Source organism: Lagopus muta, chromosome 13, assembly GCF_023343835.1.
Source record: "Lagopus muta isolate bLagMut1 chromosome 13, bLagMut1 primary, whole genome shotgun sequence".
Taxonomy (NCBI): domain Eukaryota; kingdom Metazoa; phylum Chordata; class Aves; order Galliformes; family Phasianidae; genus Lagopus; species Lagopus muta.
In genome coordinates, this window is record NC_064445.1 from 16,460,808 (window position 1) to 16,483,602 (window position 22,795).

Here is a 22,795-nt window from a genome sequence, read left to right on the forward strand (position 1 = left end):
GGAACGTGAACCGGGCGGGCGGCCGGGGGCGCCGAGGCGCGTGGGCTGTGGCGCCGCGGGCGCGGCGCGGCCCCGCCGGCCCATGCTGCTGCCGCCCCGCGCCGGGAGCGCCCTGGCCCGCCGCCGCTTATATAAAGGGGGGCACGTGACGCGGCGCGGCCGCGCTCATTGGGCGGCTCCCGCAGGTTGTTACAAAACCGCCTGGTTTTGTAACCGCTGCCGACGGCCCGGCCCGCCGAGAGGGGCGGCCCGCTTCACCCGCGGCCCGTCTGCGCTGGAGGCAGCCGGCGCCGTCCTGCGGCGGGCGTCCCGTCTGCGCTGTGCCATCCTCAGGCACCGCTCTGCGCCGCGCCCCGGATCCGCCCGCGCTCCGGATCCGCCCGCGCTCCGCAGGTGCCCCGCGGCGCTCCTGCAGCGCTCCTGCAGCCGCGGTTCGTCGCTCTCTTAACGACGCTGAAGCTTTCTCACTGTCGGCTCGTGGCGGCTTTCGGACGGCGGAGCGGGGAGTTCGGCGGGAAGGGGCCACAGCCGTGTGGCCGCGCTGCAGGGGTGCACCTGTCTGATCCCGCCTGCTGACATCCCTGTTCTGAGGCTTTCTGCACCTGCCAAAAACTTGGCTTCCCTCCCTAAGGCTTTCGGATATATACACCTATATCACCTACACAAAGTTCCCAAGCGAGTCCTTTAAGTAAACGAATAAAAGGGTTTATTGAATAGCCGTTGGCGTTAGACATTCTTCCCGCTACTGGCTCTGTCTGGCCTATTGGCACAGCACAGCACAGCCCGGCACGGGCTGATTCCAGGAAAGGAGCGCTGAACGACTCGAAGTCCGAGTGGAGCGATGTGCGGGACCGCGAGCAGGAGCCGGCACGCAGGGGCGGGCATTTTCCTGAGCGAGCCGATGCTAGAAGCGCACAGACAGCTCGTCTTACAACTTCCATGCGAGAAAGCCTCCTGTTATGAAAGAACAACAGCCTTAACAAAAAGAAAAACGTTTTCTCGAAGTCGACAGTTGTCTCTATTGCAAAACGACCGTCTCGGCAGCCTTTCTGTGTGTTATTTTATAACCATTGTCCTGAAAACCACTATGAGTCAAAGCCTATTCAAGCGAGGGAAAGTGACATAACCGCTGGTTACCAGTAGCGATGCGATGACAATCCCTCTATCGGGGATACGCCAGCAGTATTTGCACAGTTACATAGCAGTTAAAGAGATAAGAGCCGTGGTAGAAGGGGAGGTTTGCTAACAGCGCATGAATTCAGGATAGGGAATGGAAATAGATTATCATAGAAAATGTAATCAGATTTGTGTTCTGAAAGGAAGTTCCACAGCTTCTGTTTACAGCACATGAGAAGACAGGCAGGGCAGATTGCACAGCACAGGACGGGCTCAGAGGAAAGGGCAGCAGTGGTGCCTGCAAACTGCTAGTGGTGGGAGCTGTCTGCTTCTGGAGGGGCATAGAGCCACAGCTCTTTATCCAAAGCCCAAGATCTCGTGGACGGCCTGTGGGCAACAGGACTTCTCAGGAGAAACCAGCAAGCTCTGCCTCTGCTAGCTCCTGGTGCGTGTTGTTTGGTGAATGTGAGCATTGCGTGGGGCGTGCCAGGTGCACAGTGAACATCACAGCCACTAACTCAACAGCACTTTAAAGCCAAGGCGCTGCTCTACTTCTCAGCTGCACACCACTGTAGAACACCTTGCTCCAACAGCCAGCTCAGCTCCACAGATGCTGCCCTAGTGAAGACAGCTGCATATGCTGCTTTCGTTTTGTTGTATGTCATATTCTGAAAGCATGGAGTTTTCCTATACTCACATACATAGATATCTGTGGATTTGGAATAGCAGTGGGGCTGCAAACCCCTACCTACCTGCATTGCTTGGGAGATTGGGAGCTGATTAATCTTTCACTTAAACAGAAGTTACAGCTAGGAGGTGACTCACTCCGCAGAAGCACATCTCCTTTCTATGATTTTTCTACAAAGGGAGGTTTAATTTCTTCCTTTTAATGACAATGAGCACAATACTGGTTTTATTCCAGCAGTTAATGGCTGGCAGAACAGTGTAAGAGCACGACTGCATTCTTCAGCCCTCTTCTGGAGCTATAATCCGCATCACACTCTGAGACCACAAAGCCAGCAAGCAATCCTGTTCCTTTCCCTTCCCACACACAACTACCCTAAATGTGACATTCTGACCCACCATCCTTCCTGACAGAGCTCCCCCTCTGCTGGCAGCAGGGATGTTAAAAGCCATGTAACAAATAAAGGTGTTTTATACACAAGTGCTCTCACACTCTGCAGTAGTCCGTAGGTGAGAACAGTTTTGGACTGGTGGCTGAGCCAGTTGAAAAGAGGAGGCCTAACATTCCCCATGCAATAAAGCTGTAAAGGGGGAATTTACTATGGTCCACTTGCCATGGTTAGAAAAATCACTAGAATTAAGATATTAAATACATCCACCAGTTTAAAGAAATGGATGGCACCAGCAAATAAAAAGACAAACAGAACAACCCACCAACCCCAGGGGTTTATTTTATTCAGGGAAAACTACGGATATGAGCCAGGAAAGGTCCTTGTCACCAAGCGATCAGCTTGACAAGACCTTGGGATGCACATAACAAGTATCCCATTCAAACTGGATCTTTCCCTGTGTGATAAAGAACGAGGGATTCACACCGTGTCCCTGGAGTGTAACCAAACATAAAACCAGCTGGGTGAAATCAGTTCTGCTCAGACATGCCCAGACTTTTAGAAGGTTATTTTTATTCTGTAATGAAATGACAATGCTCCCATGTGAAGTTCAGTGGAATTCAATTTCCAGAGCATTTTTATACCAAATTAAAATGTTTCAATGCTGAACAAATACTTCACCAATTGGAAGGCTTATTTTATCAAAAGTGAGGGCCTATCTGCCAGCCATTCTCACCAGCCATTTTGGTGAAAAGATCATCTGTCAAAAGCCAACGCTTGAATTAGCTCCTTTTGTACATAAGAAAAGCCCAAATGTTTAAGTACCTGTCAGTGTGCACAGTAAACGACCAGTAACAGCAAACTCCTGCATAATGTGCAGCAAGACAAAGGAGACTGTAAGGTCCATCATCCCTTCCAGAGAAAGCGAGCATGCAGCCAGGAAGCAGGTCCATTTCTGGTGCACACATATCACTGCTGTCACAGGAGAACCACCAATCAAATACATTGTATCTAGAACGTGAAAGTACGTATTGATTCTTCTATGCTGCCCAATAAAAATGTACTGTGCAGATGTCTTGAGCAGTAGGATGCATTGTACACTCACACAGTGTTCCATTTGTCTTGAAAGACTTCACTGACAGCCTCAGTGGAGGTACATTCTCCAGCTCAAAAACACATAAATGTAATCATTTAAAAGGGCAAAGTTACAAGAAAATGTTTTGTTTCACTCTTTGTGATAATGTGATTCCAGTAAAAAGTAGAACAAACTTCCGAAAGCAAAACCAAAAAGCAAACACCACATTAATGCAATCTGCAGTCCTCTTGAAGTTGTAGGGGCTAATTTGTTTTTATTTGCTTTGGTGTGAGCTACACAGAGCAGTTAAGGTACGTTGGTATGCACTGCCATCAGAGAAGACTCAACTTAAAAAGCAGGACAATAATATCTTGTGGCTGCTGTGGTTTGTAAAATCCAAGAGCCAAGTTATCCTTTCCTACAAAAACACCTGTGGAAGTGTGAAAGTCCTCCTGAATCCATGTCATATTCAGTAGCTTTTTTTTCTTTTCTTTCCCTCCAGGAATGAGGGCAATAAAAGCAAGTTCTACACAAGACGAACAAGAGAAGCATGGGTGGCACTACTACTGCCTCAGCAAGCAGCTAGAAAATCCAATGCTTGACAATGGCAGTGGTATATGTGTTCTCAACTGCCTGCGACAGGTGGGGAAACCCTGTGCCAAGGCCCATGAGCTGTGCTGTTTAGCTGTTCAATCTCCATGTCCTTACTCTTGGGGGAAAACTCTTCGAGGCACAGACTCAGGAATGCATCCCTTCTTAGCAACACCCTCAGGGACATATTTGTGGTCCCATTGAGTTTAAATGAGACTTAAAACATATGCTTCCAGTTAGGGGAGCTCTTTCAAGCTTTACAAATGGAGCAATGGAGCCTTCAGCCCATTCTGGACTATTTTATTGACCTGGGTATTGTTTGGATATGATTATGGATATTTCACCTCTGACTTTCATCCCAGGGACTGCATACAGCCTCCTCATCCTGGGGTCTGGCTTGTGCTGCTAAGAAGTATATTAGCTGTAGTGATCTACAAGGCTCCTGTCTTCTGCTGCTGGATATCATCACCGTGCCAGAGGTTTCTGCCCTGTAATAAGGCTCAGACAATTCAGCTGACAAACATGGGAAATACGTGAAACAAAGCAGGCATTCCCACTTAGAAATCTACAAGATTAGTCCTGTTTAGTGCATAGTGATCATCCAGGTAAAGACTCAGATTACACATTTCCTCTTTTGCAATACCGCTCAATTAGCTCAATCCATACTTCTTTCTCAGACTCCCACTTTTCTTCAAAATTAGTTTTTAAATATATGTACCTACACTTGAGTCACTTATCAAGAAGTCAGACAGCAATTTTACTTACACCAAACTCAAATGCAAATTCACATTTGTCATACTACAACACAACAGTAGTTGTATGTTTTATTTGACACGTTGCAGGGCTTTCTTCTGATACACACTGATGGTGCTTCCGGTAGCAGGCTTTCAAAAATAATTAGAGTGATGAATCATAATTGGGAAGAAATGGTTCTTACATTTAAGACAGTTATTTAAAAAATGTTTTGATGAATCATGCAAAAAATGCTTGCAAATAGGATTATGCTTTTTTATCAATATATTTTTTTGTTTTTTTTTTCTAAGTCTTAAGAAAAAAGCTTGTGCTTTTAATACTTGAATTGAAAAAATATTTACAGCAGACATAATAAATGCTACATGGCAGTTACAAGACAGGCAAAGTGGTGATGGTCCCACGCTTTACCCTTCACCAAATTCACTGAAGGTTTCACATCTGTTCTGCTAACATCCCAGCTCAGAAGCGTTCAGTCCTGGATTTTCAGTATGCTTCTTTTCTCCAAATCATTCATTTCCTTCAGGATAAGGGCTACGTTGTATCTCAGCTCCTGAAACTTTGCAACTGGTACCTGAAACACAAGGTTCAGTTTAACAAGCATGATACACCTTAGAAACTTCGGGCAGGGCACGCCTATGGAGTGTCAGTCCAATCTCTCTTTAATATTAACAAATTAACTAAATAAACAAATATATATTAGAGTTAAGACAAAGTGTTGTAGGTTAATAAATCTCACCGAGGCTGTTTGTCTTTGTAATGTATGAATGAAAGGGAAGCTTCTGCTGCCAAAAACCAGCAGGTATGTCTTGTACATACCAGGAGCTGGATCTCAATAACACTAAGCTCCTGCAGAGTCCAAGGCTCCACACAAAAATGTTAAGTCTAAGAAGGTATTGTGAAACATGAAACTAGGTGCTCTTCTCTGTTACTGAAAGAATGAGGGTTTTTTCTGATATTTCTATATGTTTTAGAACACTCAAATAAACATCCAGCCAGATCTACAAGCTAGTCCACAGTTCCCAAAGCAATTCTTTCCCACTGTTTATTTTCCATTAAGAAAAAGAAGGGGGGTTCAGTAGATTCAGCCAGGGTTTGTGATGTGTGGACCTTTTAATTTGGACCCAGTTCTGTTACTAACTTCTGTCAAACCATCAGCTGCCTTTGTCTTTAAAGCACCTGAATGCTACAGCTGAAGACAGGCCACACAAGAGGTTGTTATTTTCGCTTTGACATGAGAGGACAGAAATCAACCTGGAAAGCAGCCACAAGACATTCTAATTTTAAACAAGAAGAGAAAACAGATGTAATCACAACACTAGAAAAAAATTATGGCAACTTAAGGATGGCCAAAATTAGCTAAAGCCAACGACAGAAGAGCTCCTGCTAGCTGACTAGAAATCACAATTTAATTAACAGAAATTGCAGTGGTGACTTCAAGATAGTGCAAGTCTCCACAAAGGAAACCTCCAGTTCTCAGTCATACAGTGCTTGTAACCAAGATGGGAATATCAGACAGACAAATGTATCCAGACATCACAAGCACCAGATGAAGGTCTGAGCAAGCAGTCTGAGCCAGACTGGTGCAGTAAAAGTGCACAGAAAACCAAGTCCTGAAAGCACTGGCTTAGCTAGCTCAGGTCTGCCCTAACTCTCCACTACTATTTAACCCAGATGGGAACGTCAGACCATCCACTTTTTCTAGGCTAAAGAAATGTGGCAATGAAACAACTGCTGCCATCAAATCCCTCTTACAATGTGAGGTCAAAATTTTCAAATCAGCAAATCCAAAATATCTAACCTATATAAACACGTGATACCCTGCCACATTCTCTGCAAAGTTATATTTATAGCATGGTCAGAACCGTAAAAATTCTGATTATTTGGGTGAATCCCCTTTTGAAATGCTGTAAGAAGTAAGGGAGACAATGCTCTGGGTATAAAAATCCAGTCCCAGATTGTATACTAGTCACTTTTTCAGATTTGTTACATCTCAAAATCGAGCTTCCCTGTTACCCTGGGGTGCCAGAATGCTGAGGTTTTGTGGATGCTAACTAGAAGAGATTAGATTCAATTTTTGAAGAAGTGTATAAACATGACATATAAAGACACTTACATGTCTCAAATATGAATTCTTTGAGCCAGCACACTCCTGTAGGCCTCAATGTATATTCCATTTGCAAATGGTGCACCCAAAGCAAGAGGCTTTCAGTTTAGAAAACCTATTTAATTAACTTACTTAAAAACTGTTGAATTCAACTAAACACTTGTGTCAGGTGATACGTACATGTCAGTGGAGACAAGCATAAAGAATTAAATTGCTGTTTAGAAGAGAATATTACCACAAAAAACTATTTAACTAATGAACACAGCAGCTTTCCATTCAAACTGAATACAACATGTTTCCCTATCTCACCACCTATCCTGGTTAAAACCTGGTTTTACAAGGGATTAATGGTGAGTAACTTATGGCTTATGGCACTGTGCACTGACTTATGGCTGTGTGCACTGACTGTAAGTTCACAGTTAGTTTCATAAATTAGACTATCGATTAAGAAGCTAACAAGATAATATCTTCAAAGAGATGACAGCCTGAGAGCAAAAAACAACGTGCTGCAATTCAGCATTGCAAATGCTACAAAAGTAACTGGACGAACTGATAGCAGGCATTTGTTTAAGCACAAGCTTCAGAGCTAAGGAGATCAGCTTTTCAAAGGCTAAGAGGTCAAATCAGGTTATGGAAGTATAATGCCTGCTCCCTGTGGATCATGCAAATATGGCACCCATGAGATATGATTTGATGTGGATGAGACTCACTGCGAGGGTCAAGAGGAGGAGAGAAAACTCACAGATATTCCTGTACCATTTCAAGCTTGAGAAGCCAAATGGAAGGAAGTACATTGAGCACTGTTAAGGCCCTTCAGAGAACACATCTGAGCAATGGCTTAGATGGAGGGGCAGAGGTTCACAGCAGCACAGTGCACAATTGCCTGCGTCTGCATTGGCCCAGACCGCTCTGCAGAGCACTGGCTAATTTACTCTGCTTCTTTGTCTACATTGATGTCGCACAGTTCTTTGACAGAGTCCCTTAGCACGCTGCCACTGCAGCTGATATCAATCATATGAGAGGAATCCAGCACCTGATTTGCAATTTCCAGATGCAGGGGAAGACGTATGAGGAACGGATGAGACCCCTGGTTCAGCTGGGCCCAAAGCAGAGGGGGTCGTGGGGAGGCTTTGTGGCAGCCACAGCTCCTTATAGGGAGTGGAGGGCAGCGCTGAGCTTTCTCTCTGGGGCCAGCCACAGCCATACCACAAAACTCAAAATGCTTCAGTTTATTATTTGCTTTCTGAAAAACATTCATTGTCAGAAAACTCACTGTGCTTAGAATAAGAAAACAAAACCTAGGAGACCAAGCAGGACAACTTGTTTCTGTGACATACACTTTAAAAACTGTTCATAATGGGATTATCTTCTGTTTTATCATTTTACATAATCCCTGTAGGTTAACAGGACATCCAGTACTTGTTGGAATGAAAGAAAACTGAAGAGACGAGGACTATGTTTACCTGCATTTGGTTTTGGATCAAAGAGCTACTATCTGCAGGAAGATCACTCATCATTAAAAAATCCTGTTTACAGCCAGATCTTTGGTATTCAGATCTTGGCAGCAAAAAGCTGACTTGAAAAGCGAGGCATTCAATTTGCTATCAGATATCTGCACTTCTGCACGCAGCAGCCAGGCACAGCAACACATCTCCACAGCAGACTGGAAGCAAAGCCCCAAATCATAACAGTTAAGAGCATGTGCTAACTTCTATCAAGTGAAACTCATCATGCTGAGAAGAGTCAGCCTGAAGACCAAGGTATCACTTAAGTTCCATGAAGATCTCAGAGGGTGCTAACAGGCTGCTATGAGGACTTCCCACGTTGGGGTGAATCTGATCTTCTGTGAACTGAAACCCCCAACACCTGGCAATGTAGCACAGAGTTTATACCTTCCTCAACAGCTGTACTGTGAAACATTACACTCAAGTCAGCCCAACTCTCTGAGCCTAGAGTGCTTTGGTGCTTCTTCCAGACTACTACTAATATGTGTACTGAAGCCAAAATCTTTTAGGAGTTCAAATGTGACAACAACTGTTCAGTTATGCACTGAACTCCTGTATGTGCTACCATGTTATTTATAGAACAAACAGCATTCCTTTTCAAAGGTTAAAATATGAAAGAATGTATGCTTTTTTTTTTTTTGCAAGCCATTACATACAGTATCAGAAATACTGCTGCTGACTGATCCTGAGGTAAAGAAACAAATAAGCTTTTTACTTTCTTTCTAGCAGCGAGATCTGTGCTAAAGAAAACAAAACTATCTCTGCCACAGAAAAGAATGTTTTACCAGGCAGGAAGTCTAGTAGTGCATCATATCTTATATATACTACCCTAGTAATTTTCCTTCTCTAAAAAGCCATCATGAAGTCTGGAGGTAAGAGCTGATATCAAAACTATCATTTTAAAACAAACTAGGTGTTATGCAACAGTACTCTATAACTAATATTCGTATAACAAACGAGCTCTCAGCCAAATGTGCATAGGAATGAGGTATGAAATGATTTTGGTTGGCAGTCAGTTATATATTGCATGTGGTTGCAGCAGACGGGAGGAACGCAAACCGATAATGCACTGTTTACAAAAGCTTTAATGTTTTAAATAGTAGTTCAACTTCCTGAAAAGAACTGTAAGTGCTTTCTTATTTGTTATGGCAATCAGACTTACTTCAAAGCGATGAGCTGTCCCATCTGAAAGCTTCATCAGCATTAAAATGGATGGTTGAAGAGCACGGGCCAGTGAACTGAAATTATTTACAATATTAGTATTACAACAATAAACATCAGCAGTGTGACAGGTACACCACTGTACACTGTACAACTTCAAATGTTCCTACTGGTTTTACCTGAGTAGTTTTTATTTCAGAGCCACGAAGATGGGAGTCCTGTCAAACTTACCTCACAATTTAGACTAAAAAGTTTGAATATCTCAATAACAGCAAGAAAATGCTAACCAGAGGATTTTCATTTTACACAAACTATGACAGGCGTAAGAGCTGACCAAGTCTGGCTAGCAATAATGGCTTTTATTCCTGTTTTGTGAAAGAAATTAGGAGGCAGGTCAATGACCATTACATAATTATGGCAGTGTGAAGGTGCCCTTCTGAAGCCTTTCTGCCAAATCTACAGCCATAGATATGTAAATAGGGTATGAAATTTTATTTAACACACACTAAACATAAATGATAGCCTACTTGAGAAACTGAATAGACAATTTCCCTCCCCTTCTCTTGGCTGGCTGCTTGTAGCTCAATCCATCTAATTGCTTCCAGCATTAGGGAGGACTGTGAAGTTGCATCGGATCTATCAGGTTTTAAAATAATGAGAGACCAAAACTTGGAGTTAAATGATTCTAGCACAAGGGTTTTAGACAGTAAACAAATAAGAAGCATGAAAAAAAATATATAACTAGCAGAAGATGAAGACAGCAGCCTGTTGGTAAGTGCACGTAACCTTCTGCATATCATCTGACATACAGTGTTAAAAGAAATCCCCCTTATCTTACCATTTAACGCAGTAAGATACACTTCAACACTTAATATTTTAGGCAGCATAGGAAGTCAGTTTAACCTGGGACAAAATCTCTGCTGTGGTCATGCAGAATTCTCTTTTTTACCTTGTGGATATAGCCACATCTACTCTCCACTTGAAGTCCTGGACATTTGGCAGCCTACTTGCTTGTGTCAGACCTGTGCCTTCAGAAACAGGACGCCTGTAGAGCAAATCAGAAACAAGAGGCTGAAATGCAAATTCACAAAAGCAACAACAATCTAAAGGGAGAATAAGATTCCTCAAAACAAATCTGTCTGGAACTTGTTTCTTGTTGTAAATCTATCATCACTTAGAGAGATTTCATGGAATGGTTGAGATTGGAAGGCTATGTGGTCCACCCCCTGCTCAAGCAGGACTACCCAGAGCAGGTTGCCCAGGAACACATCCAGGTGTGTTCTGAACACCTCCAAGGAGGGAGACTCCACAACCTCTCTGGGCAACCTGTGCCAGAGCTCAGTCACCCACACACATGACCCAACGGGTCTGACTGAGTTGAAGGTATAAGATGGCTGTACTCAAATTACCCATTTTTCTTATGTTTAACTGCTATGGCAGCTGTCAAAACGAGAGACAAAGCTCGTCTGTGTAATTCCAGTAAACTCAGGTCATTATAGATTTTAGTCGTTGTGGTGGCTGGCCTATCTATTATTTCGATTCTCAAGCAACTGTAAGGCACAGAGAAAGGGACCTACAGACACATCTTCACACAAATACAGCAGGAACAAGCAAGCAGGAACAGAAGACAGATGACTCAAGCCACAAAGCTGAACTAAGCTCATTGTGCTCCTTCAACAGAAAGCACCTAGTATTAGCTCACAGCAGTGCTCTAAATGTAATGATATTAGAGTTTACTCTGAAGCACATTTTAAAATAAAATCCCACAGTGGCTCTTGCTAATCCAGCATACTTTATAAACTCCAAATTCCTTATGTCAACCCCAGCACAACCTTCATGACTTCTGTCTAGACGACTGTTTGAGAAGGCCCATACTTCCTTTATTACTTATATTACAGGAAGAATCAGGCTCATCAAGCCTAAGTTGCATTCTGTGAGCAAATATAGTCAACTTAGATTAAACTTCAGGTGGTTGACAGTCTTTAAAATTTTAATAGCATCTTAAACTCCAGGTAAATTAACAAGCCAAATCTAATACCAAGACATAACAACCACCCATTTTTTGATATACAAAGAGAATACCTTCAGAATGAGATCATTCAGCTGGTCCATTAGGAGGATGGACTGGACTTAAGTGTTACTTACATTATAATTATTTTTTTGCTAAGTATCCCATGTCTCTGGTAGTTATTTACGGTACATTTCAAAGCTACTCCAGCTAAGGGCAGGATAAGAAACATTACATCCTTTATCCATGGTGCTAGACATAATCTAATTACAGAGTTTACCTCAGAAAAGAATCCTCTCTGAACAAATCAGAGACCATAGGAACTCGGATTCTTTAGTGAGAAGTGAGCTGGTCCTTTTAGAAACTGCTGAGATTAAAGATTAAAGATTTGATAAGGTACCAAATACTGATAGCTAGGAGCTCCAATACTCTCGCATTTAGCGAAAGTAATATAAGAAAGAATGTATTCCTTTTTGGGGGGCAGTGCTGGTCAGAAGTGACATACATCCCAATGGTACAACAAAGTAATGAGCGGAGAAAATAGATCAGCTGGTTCCTACACACGGTACAGTACTGGATAGGAAGTAGGTCACACAGCTGGGTGCAACCATAAGGAGTAACAGACTGGAATGGACATTAGCAGGATTAAAGAATAAGAACAGGCCTTTCACTCAGAGTTGCTGCCAGAGCATTGCTTAATTTGGGAAATGCCTAAAAACAGCCACACTGCTGCTGCATCCTTAAGACACGCTAACTCCATTCAGTGGAGGACAATCCATTCAGCGTAGCAGCAGCACTGGGCACAGAATGAACAGAGATAACAGGAAGATGTTACAGTTAGCAGTGATGGGAAAGGTCAGCAGTGTCCAGAGGCTGTTAAGTTATAGCATTCCTGTGCCAAAATGGACTGCACCTCAACACCAGCTCCTCAGAGTCACAGTTTTTATATCTCAGGTTCGGTTTCTGTCAGCACTTTCTCAGGGTGGAGAAGATTACAACTGCAAGAATCCTGTAAGGCTGACAGTGTGCATAATGGCCAACATACACACAGATATTACAAAAACCCTTAATCAAACCATCAGCTTCCAAGAGGAATAGCAGAACGGAGCAGAAAAAGACTCAACGAACCTTGAATCCACAACCTATGCAATTTAACTACATTTCATAAACTCTCTGCGCCAACAGCTGCAATATACTGTCACCTCACATACAGTGCCTAAGGCAGAGGTTAGAATGAGTAAAGCAATATGGATCAGTGACAGAACATCCAAAATGGTATGCCTGCTGACAAGAACATCACCTGCCAAAGGATGCAACAAAGAACTGAAGATGGAAGAGTTGCGAATTTGGAGCAGTGACTGACATACCAGCATCAAAACTGGATCAAATTTGGAATGGGTTGTGATGCACATAATCATTATAGGCCAGCAGGCCACTGAACAGAGAAAATGTATAAATTAGTAGGTCAAATGGCACATGGAACGCTCACTCTTGGAAGAAGCTAAAGCTATGCTATCTAAAAAAACATGCAGTACATTTACTATAAACATTCAAAGTGGGGGAAGTTATGGCTATGCTGTCTCTTAAAAAAAAGTTTTAATTTCATACGCTCATTTTATGGTGTGAATATGCCAAGTTTTATTTCCCTTTCAGTCTATATAGTTTGATGGAACTATGGAGAAACAGAAATAAGAATGCTCAATTTTCAGCACTTCAGGGTTGGTGTTTAATGAACAAAATGTCAAAAATAGAATATGATGCCAGAAAAAGTATTAAAAACTCTGAAATTGGTTTTTCTGGGTTATCCAGCTCATAGTGAATTTTTTATCAGATGCCATTGCTTAATACTTCTCTTATCATCACAGTTACATATATTTACAATTCAATAAGCATATGCATGATTCACCACTACACTTAAAACTATTAAAGCAGATCTGTCTAGAAATCAAATCCGAGGTGCTTTTCTCTGATCTCAAAACACAGAGCAAGATTACTCTGGATAATCACAGCTTCTGAAATGAGAAAAAGCCATATTTTCCAGCATCGTGATTTCACAGTAGAAAACAGACAATCATGCATGCTTCAAATGACATCTATATTTAACTTCATTCTCCACTGCAAACAATATTTCCATTTTGCAACCATGAATTTTGCATTCTTTCACACCTATAATTCAAATAGAATAACAAAGAAAACACGAGAAGGCTGAATTTATTTTTTATCCCAAGAGGGATTCATTTTAAAGTAAGATTTTAATCAAGGAAATAAAAATATTTTAAATGCTGGTAACAGCATTCAGACCCTTTTGAGGGAAAGTGAGACACCACAACGATGATTGTCAGCATATCTGAAACAGCTCTGCGTTGGTGATGCCAAGTTCTGAGTGACCTCACGTCTCAAGGAGGAAAGCTCTACATATGCAAGAAGTTCAAGCAATTTCAACATGCAGAGGAACATAAATATAATTGAGTAGAGAACATAATTGAGTAGAAAAGGATAGGAAAAAAAGGGAATCAGCAGAGAGCCTTTCCAAGAAGTTTCTGACCGGTCACAGTCTGAAGGTAAGGAGGTATATTGCTTGGTGAGTGAGTAACAGCTAGCAGAGCAGATGATATCTCATATATATCATCAAGTCACTCAGTCTGAATTCAGCTGTACAGTAAGACATGATAAATGCTGTCTGAGAAAGTTTCTACAAATCACAGCATGTAGAAGGATGCTCGTTGCTTGTTTCTCAACAAAGCAAGCCTTTCACTTTTGCTCTAACTTGCAATGATGATGATAAGAACACTTAATTCTGCAATTTACTCTTCATCTGTAGGTAATGATTCATTTTACAGAGGATATAGAACATATAAACTGGTGATGATCATAGAAAAAAATGGAAAAATGACATGAAAGCTACTTACTGCACACATAGCCATGAATTATAGACATTTATACTGAATCCAAATAATGGGACAAATCTTCCTCTCGTGTGTTTAGAGAATTTTGCTGTTTCTTCAAGAGGCCTGCAATATGTGTACCTGCAGGGCTGCACAGTGCATAATACACAAAAACACTGACCTGTTACCAAAGACAATACTGGAAAAGTCTGTGATGAAATCTTCTGGTATCCTTAAAGAAAAGAGCAACAGAAAATAGATAAGTGTTTTGTAACCACAAATATATGGGCTTAGCTGCAAAAACCTATTGCAGAACACAAAAATAGTATCAACATTTTCCATTTTGCATTGCTTAAAATTGCCATCATCTCTTATGTAAGCACTTCAGTATTGACTCAGTCTATGCTCTCAGGAGGACAGGCTGTTTTCACAAGAACCCTAAAAGCTGTGCTACAACCTCCTGTGCTACCTAAAATGGCAACAGGGAGTTTCAGAAGAACCCTGTATTTGACTAATTTCTCTTAATAAAGAAGTTTTACTGATGTCTCTAACAAGCACAGAAGGCAGATGGACAACACATGCTTATAAACGTCCCAAGCCTATACATTTCATTTCACTTTCACCTTAAAAGAGCAATGAAAAGAAGACAGAATGACTTGCTCCCTTAACAGTAAGAACAGAAGCCCTTGTAGCTGAGAGTACTTACAAAGAGGAACCATATCCTTTTGTGGGGAGGGCAAGGATAAATTTGGTGAGCCCATTAAAACAAGCTGAACAGACTAACTCACTCCATCTGCCTTTTGCACTCCACTACTTTACCATTCCTCTGCTGCTGCTTTACAAATAAGCTCCTGCTAATTTCCAGTTCAATATATCAGGCTGTGAGCTGCAAACAGACTGCAGAGCAAACATTATCTGATCAGCTGCCTTTGCACAGAGACAGTAACCTCCTGCAGAGAGGCATGCTGGACAAGTGGAAGAAGTAACTGCTTCAGCTGCCACAGTTAAATCCAATCAGTGCCCTGAGACATTACTCACCACTGCCTTGAGATACACAGCAGTCTATCAAAGACAATCAAAGCAAACAAAGAAGTTACCTGTGTTAAAGGGCTTACAGTGTGGAAAAAAAAAAAAAACAGCTCATCAACTCACACAGTGGGAAAATGAAATGGCAGTTATTTGAGTTTGAACCCTTTTAAGAAAACGTGGGGTTTAAACAGGTTTTTAAATAGTTCTTGGATAGAACTGAATTCATACTAGTAAGCCAGTCAGCTGAGGCAAACCAGGAACTGAGGATGGGAGACTGGACTGATTTTTTAGTTGCATGTGTCTCTCCAAAGAGATGAGAGTTTCTGCAAGCATTACCTATGCTACCTGTACAAGCATATCATTTAATTCCACCAAATAACCTCTGAAAGAAGCAGAAAGTTGAAGAAAGGGGGTTATAAAACAATTACTGTGATAACTATCACAATGCTTGTCAAGTCTGCAGGTCACTAAAATAGTAGTAGCATTAATGCTACCTTTATGCTTCGTTATTTTTGCCCTGAAGTTAATGATTTTGCTGAAAATTCTGTTCCCAACTCAAGCAGCTCATCACATACAAAGCACTTTACACAGAACATGGTGCAGCTCAGGCCTGAGCTACAGGTGGTAATCAGTTTCTCAAAGGAACATTCCGAGAATAAGATCTACCGTAAGGATGCCTCAACCCCATGTTATTGTCCTGAGCCAAAAAGTTAGTAAAGGAAGGAAAAAAATAGCATCCAAAATTTAGTATTTCATTCTCACTGGTTGAGTTAGTCAGGACAAAAAAATATAGGCTACAGTATGACAACGCTATGAAACCAGTACTAACGATCTAACTCAGCACAAGTGAGCATGGTTCCCAGCCTCTCGCTTTCTAATAAAACTAGAAGCCAAAATCAGCTGCATCACCAGGAAACTGGGGATGACAAGACTTCGTATGGATGGAATTAGACAGGCTAATTCTCAGCTTCACTCAAAAGAACAAACTACAAATGAGAAATGAAAACAGGTAACCCAGCTCAGATCTCAATCCTCTTAAAAGACACCTTTGCAAAGAAAATTAAAATAAGAAATAAGCATTTTTCTGCCTTAAAATGCAAAATACCTGCCTAAACACTGGATGCCAATAATGCTAAGACACTGCTTCTCAGTTAATTGTGTGTGCTCTTCGTGCACATGATCACAGGATGACCCGCAGGAGTCATAGCATGAGGATAAAAGTCTGAATGTAATTAGTAGATGCAAACATTTCACGTTCAGGCCCAGCTGTATTGGGAAACAGAGAAGCTGACATTTCCCAGAAGAATCAAAGGTGCAGAAGGTGGTAGCATTTACTAAGTGCCATAACTCGAGAGCAGAATGAGCTGTTTACTCTTCTGCAAGCTCAGCCACAAGGTGAGGAGAGCTATCAAGAGAAAAAAAAAAGACTGTCAGAGTCCAAATAACCTCCAACAACCATGGGAGCATATAAGCCACAACGAGCAGCACATAAAACATGAGTGCAAGCAGCACAAATGCAGATACCTGACCTATTGCTGCTGTATCAGTCAGGTTAACCAAAACAACAAAACACAAAAGATTTAACACAATACAGCGGAGAGAAAAAAGATCATTCAGACTGAAACGCCTTTTTGTATTTCCATGAGTAATCCATGAACTTCAAAAAACTATACAAAAGTGTAAGGCATTAAAGCATGGTCAGATGACAGAGGATCAGGAATCTTCATTTCCAGATACAGGGTACAAAGCCAGCCCAGACAGTGATTTCTGACACTCCTGTATACCTACTTTCTCCACTGTTCAAGAGTGGAATATTCACCTATCTCCAGAAAGCTGCCACAGAGCTTTTCTTCATTATTCCATAATCACATTGAACACATTCTGTGCATGCCTCAAAAAACACCTACTTCCACTGGGCCAGAAGAATTTCATCAGTTTCTTCCTGACTGACTTTAACCTGGGTGTGAACGCTGCAGCGTGCTGGAGGAAGCAGCTTGTCTTTTAGCTCACAAGCCAAAAGGAAAGCCAAACTCCAGCTCTCTGCTTCAGACAAAATCAACAAGACACCGTTCAACACGGCCTTGATTCCAACTCACCACCTGCATCCATCTAAATCTGAGCTACCTGAAGTTGCTCACGAAGTAACTTATGCTTATGACTGATCTGAGAAAGAAGGCAATCTGTAGGTTAACGGATAAATAAGGATGAGAAGAGAAGGAAGTAGAAATCTCTATATCCTAGATAGCAATCATAATGCAAAGAACTGGAGGAAATTAATATTTTAAAATATTTGAACCTTGGTGCAGAAGTTTCTCTACAGATGAAAGCATCAACTGCTGTTATTCTCTTGTTCCAACCAACTATAGAAACAGGAATAACCTATAAAGATCATCACTACCTGACGTCTGGCTTTCAGAATACAAACTTTTATTCACAGATACCCTGAACAGACTGATGTAACAAACGTTACGTTTTGTTGGGTAACTGGCAGAAGAGATCACAGCTGAACAAGGTGGCAGCATTTCTTGAGTGTTGTATCATTGGCCTTTCAAAGAAGAAAAAAGTAGGGCAGTTTCTTAGCTTCTGAAATGTTATCACTGTCCTACCAAACATGTTAAAAAATACTGCAGGGCAAGGTGAGGATGGCAAAGAGAAGGTCGCTCACATTTGCATAGCCTACATTACAGACTAAATTAGACTGATCTCAGCATGCAAAATTTACTGCTCATGCTCAGTGCTAAATCAAGTCTTACACAACACCTGTTTTTTTCCTCTGGCTTTCTATGACATTTTGCAACAGATGCATTATGTGTTATTTACAGGTAATTTCCATACCAACTTAGTTGTGTAAAAAAGTTGACTTGGGAAGGCAGTTACATAAAAGTTATGAAAAGCAAACAGATGGGGAAAAAAACAGGCATTACCAGGCATACCTGAGCTCCTTCAGGTCTTCCTTAAAAACCTAGAAAGACAAAGAAGGTGAAATTTTAGAGGATACAGCAATGAAAGACAATTTCTTACCAAGTGAACTAACAGTAGCTACTTGCTTCCTATCTCTCACCCAAAAGTTTTAGTGTCAATGCCAGTAATTTTGAAATGATTGAAAAGAATTTCCAGAAGCGTTCAATTAATTTGTGAGAAATTAATTTTAAAGGCTAGCTCTCTCAGGAGGCTTGATGTTTTGAAAGCTGCACACCAGCCATTTCTTTCATGTAGTTACTCACAACACTACTTGTCTTCAGAGTAATGACATGACCTTATTCTCACATATGCTTTGCAGCAACTTGTTTAAACTACAACAACAGTAAAGGCAGTGGCAAAAGATGAGCACTGTCTCAATGTTTCCTGCAATGTGTGTTTTCCCAATATGCCTGGGTCAATAAGGACACAGTCTGTTAACTAGGGAGAGGTGTCAGAAGCTCAGAAGAGGTTTGCTCACATAAAAACAAAATTAGAAAAGCAGAAGAGAATATAACATAAAAAAAAAAAAAAAAGAAAATACCCATGAAAAGGGAATGAGAGTCAGGACCATGGCAGGTATGTTCACATTCACAGACAACATCTACAGCATAAACAGAAATAGCACTTTCTCCCAGTTCCCACTAGATTGTTCTGACCGTAACTCCTTCCTTCCCTTACAGTAGAGCTATGAAGACATAAAATTTCCCCTATTTCTTTATCTGTAAGAGTAAAAAAAAACGCACAATATATGTGAGCACATAGGGTAGGAAAGAGCGTTGATGCCAATGAAATGACACTTTGCAAAGGTTTCTTTAGGAGTTAATAAACATGCATTGTAAACAAGATGCTTAAGCAGAAAAAGATACAGTAATCTCTTTCCTATAGATTTAAGGAACACTCTTCTGAAAAGCTTACTGTAAATCTATACAAGCAAAAAAATCTCTGTGTTTCTAAGAGTTTCTTCTAATTACTCTAACTTGGAGCAACATTTTCACGTGGAGCTCCTCACTCTGGCAAACAGCAGCTCAATGGTAACTCACATGTGGCACAACTGTAACTGATTAAGGCTCTGGGTCCTCCCACAACTTACTTCCTGTTTGAAAGTCGATAAGGGGAGTCTCAGTGCTTCTCGAAGAAGGGTGTACATGCCAGAAATGAGGAAAGCAAGCTGCTCTTCAGAGAGATCGGTGCTTTCTGCAATCAGCTTGACTGATTCTTTGCAGTCTTTTCCTTCCAATGCATTCACAGTGACTGTGAATAAAACAGTAATGCAAGATCCCTTTAAAAAGTGGAAGACCTGGTGACAGTGAACACCTCCTATACCCACTATTTTACTTGTTCAATGTGCTGACATTTTTCCAGATATGAAACTATCACTTCAAGTTACTGTAAAGACTTCTATCTGATCATCTTCCACCAGTCAGTCACTTTATGAAGAGAACTTCAACATACTAAGCTTATGCATTTTCAAACTGAAGACACTTTAACTGTGGAATATGTTCCAGAGGGACAATGGAATAAAGATTAATAAAAATTCATTGCTCACAAGCTCAGGTCTGACTGGAGCTTCTATCGTTAAAGTTGTTCACATCTGAAGTCTGCTTACAACTTAATAATCTTATACACAGGTTTGAAAGCGACAAGAGAGTAAACAACATCGTTTTCCAGCTTTTCACATAATTTATCTTTCAGTAGCAGTAGAGACTAATGATTAAACAGCAAGGAGGCAAAACTAAACCTTCAAGTCTTGTAGTCTGCACAACAATAGTGCTCTGAGGGAAATGACTGTTAGTCCATGCAGCAATACTACATACTACTAAATGGTGTGGCGCGTCAAATTCAGTGATGAGCCCTGAACCACTCACATGGCTGACTCAGTTTGCCCAGTGCCATTACAGTGCACATTTTGCACAGATGAGCTAGGAAGGGCAGGGAGCTACTAACACCAAGCTTCCCCCATTGCCTGAAAAAGGCTTTGCTCTAAGACAAAGAAGGTTCCTTTCAGAAGAGGAAGAAAATCCAATTTTCTGCAAAAGCCAAGTGCATATCAGCACTGAAGCCTCCTTACGGCATGAGGTGCAGAGCAGGACAGGTTGCTGACTACTACTCACCTATTTAAATATAGCTCCAGTTTGTCTAGACAGCTTTTATGACAATGTCTTCTTCCTACAGACCAATCTTAACAACTGGTTAAAATCCACTGTCTTCTTTTAAAAGCTACTCACTTTGCCCTAGAATACAAGACTTTTTTTTACTCAGAATTGTTCGAGGAACGCAGAAATATCAGCTGACCCAGCATTTCTAACAGTCAAATGCAGGGAGAACAACCCAAAAAGCATCCCAAAGAAGTCTCTCTGCTAAGCCACTTGCTCCCAGTAGATGATACACGAGGTCACAAACTTCTATTTTAGCAGAGCCTACAATACTGGGTAACCATGAGATAATGGTGTATACAGTTCTTATGTCTTTAACCAAGCAGGCACATGAAGCACCATCTAATTGTTTTATTAATTATTATTTAGCGATAAATTGACAGCAACAGCCTCAAAAAGACAACTTGGTGCAAGCACCGGAGCAATTTCGACACAGCCTGTTGAAATCTAAGACCTGCAGCGTTCTGCGAGCTGCTAATCACAGACCATCACCAACAAAAGACACGCGGGTGCCTCCGCCAGTCCTACAGGAACAGGCAATCCCACCCTCCCGGCAGTGGCGAACACGGGCGCTATAATGACCCAATTCGGCATTGTTTACTTGCTCTACCCTGAGATCCGAAGGACTGCTTGCTCCCCCTAGGGTAGCAAGCAGGCATGGCACACCAAAACGTGGCTGCTAATCTCAGCCATCCCGCATAGGACCGTTTAGGGGACGGTCAGGCTTCCCAGCACCGATAGAAGTTTTTACTCTCCATTGCCCCAGCAGTAGGCAGCAAATACAGTTCCACGTCTGCAGAAACTTTTGTCCCCAGTGCCCCTATGTATAGCTTTATCGCGTTCAGATGCCATAAGGAAATCCTGGCTACACTGCCTCATTACTGACAATATGCAGTAATGCTTTTAAAGACTTAAAAAAACAAAAAACAGCAACAACAAAAAACATACCAGCTACCACATACTTTGAGTTCATATTGACTAAAATGAGGAAAAAAGCCTGGGAGGCAGTTAGTAAAAAGGATGAGCACAGCAGGGTCACAGCCCTACCAGCATAGGTTAGGGGCTGATGTACTGGAAATGAGCTCTGAGGACTTTGGGTTTCTGGTGGAAAACAGATTGGTCAGGAGCCAGCAGCATGCTCTTGTGGCCAAAAGAAGGCCAATGGGACCCCGGGGTACATTACAAAGTGAGTGGCCAGCATGTCAAGGAATGCGATCCTTGCCCTCTGCTGTGCCATGATGAGGCCACATTTGGAGCTGCATCACAGAATCACAGAATGGCCCGGGTTGGAAAAGACCTCAAGAATCATGAATCTCCAACCCCCATGGTGGCCACAGGCAATGCCACCAACCTCCACATTTCATAGCAGCCCAGGCTGCCCAGGGCCCCATCCAACCTGGCCTTGAACACCTTCAGGGATGGATGGGGCATCCACAGCCTCTCTGGGCAGCTGTTCCAGCACCTCACCACTCTCATAGCAAAGAACTTCCCCCTGACATCCAACCTCAATCTTCCCTCCCTCAACTTAAAACCATGTCCTGTTCTGGACTCCTCAGTCCGAAAAGGTAACTTTTAGAGAGAATCCAGGGAAGGGCCACAAAGATGACGAGGGGCCTGGAGCATCTTCCTTCTGGGGAAAGGCTGAGAGCCTCCAGTTTAGCTGGGAGGAGACTGTGAAATCCCCTTGCTGTTTATAAATCCCATAAATACATAAAAAATGCAGGAGTCAAGTTGACGGGCTCAGGCTTTTTTCAGTAATGTGAAACAACAGAACAAGGGGTGACAAGCAGAAACTGGAACACATTTAGTTCCATACAAACATGAGCAATAACTCTTTTTTACTTTGAGCGTGGCACAGCTGCCCACAGACATGTGGGGTTCTCCTTCCCTGGAGATGCTCAAACCCATCTGTGTGGGTTGCTGTACCACTGCTGTAGGGAACCGCATCGGGGGGTTGGAGTGGGGGAGCTCTTGAGGACACTGCTATCCCCTATGGCTCTGTGACTCTGATTCTGTGGGAGAATCTCGTGGAATATAGAGAACCGCGGAATACGTGGCACCGAAACGCGGAGAAAGGCATCGGGGAACGGCCAGGCTGCGGCGCTCAGCTGCGCGGAACCCCCTTCCCTGCATGAGAAGGCCCAGTGCCGGGCCGTACCTTTCAGCAGGCGGCGGAAGGTCTCCTTGCCTACTTCCTGCAGGCCGCGGGCCATCGCCTCCACCTCGGCCGGCAACCGCGGCCCTAGGAAGCCGCCGCCTCCGCCGCCGCCACTCTCGCCGTGGCCGTAGGCCGCTCCCGCCACCTTGCCCACCGCCGCCATGGCAGCGCGGCCCCACACTTGGGCCGCTGCTCGGCCTCCGGCACGGTGGGAGGCGCTGCC

At 42.5% G+C, this 22,795-nt stretch overlaps 1 protein-coding gene across 2 annotated transcripts; it reads right to left on the reverse strand.

Moving 5' to 3' along the window:
• Nucleotides 1-2,742: 2,742 nt before the first annotated feature.
• On the reverse strand, nucleotides 2,743-22,735 carry COMMD5 (COMM domain containing 5). Of its 2 annotated transcripts, none has more exons than XM_048959249.1 (7): nucleotides 22,573-22,735; nucleotides 19,352-19,512; nucleotides 18,234-18,262; nucleotides 14,453-14,503; nucleotides 10,328-10,423; nucleotides 9,380-9,455; nucleotides 2,743-5,179 (listed from the first exon to the last, which is right to left on the reverse strand). In XM_048959249.1, exons 1-7 carry the CDS (start codon nucleotides 22,733-22,735, stop codon nucleotides 5,078-5,080), a joined length of 678 nt encoding a protein of 225 aa, XP_048815206.1. In that variant the 3' UTR covers nucleotides 2,743-5,077. The 2 variants fall into 2 exon arrangements, with proteins under 2 accessions (XP_048815206.1, XP_048815205.1); XM_048959248.1 differs by having other exon boundaries at nucleotides 18,225-18,262.
• Between the last annotated feature and the right edge of the window lie 60 nt (nucleotides 22,736-22,795).

What these genes read in the sequence shown, in the direction of transcription:
- COMMD5 (XM_048959248.1), bottom strand. Translation starts at nt 22,735, where the DNA reads ATGGCGGCGGTGGGCAAGGTGGCGGGAGCGGCCTACGGCCACGGCGAG. An exon ending in TATCGACTTTCAAACAGGAA is followed by an intron (nt 18,263 to 19,351) that starts GTAAGTTGTGGG and finishes TTGTCTTTCTAG; the next exon opens with GTTTTTAAGGAAGACCTGAA. An exon ending in GATGTGGCTATATCCACAAG is followed by an intron (nt 9,456 to 10,327) that starts GTAAAAAAGAGA and finishes AAATAATTTCAG; the next exon opens with TTCACTGGCCCGTGCTCTTC.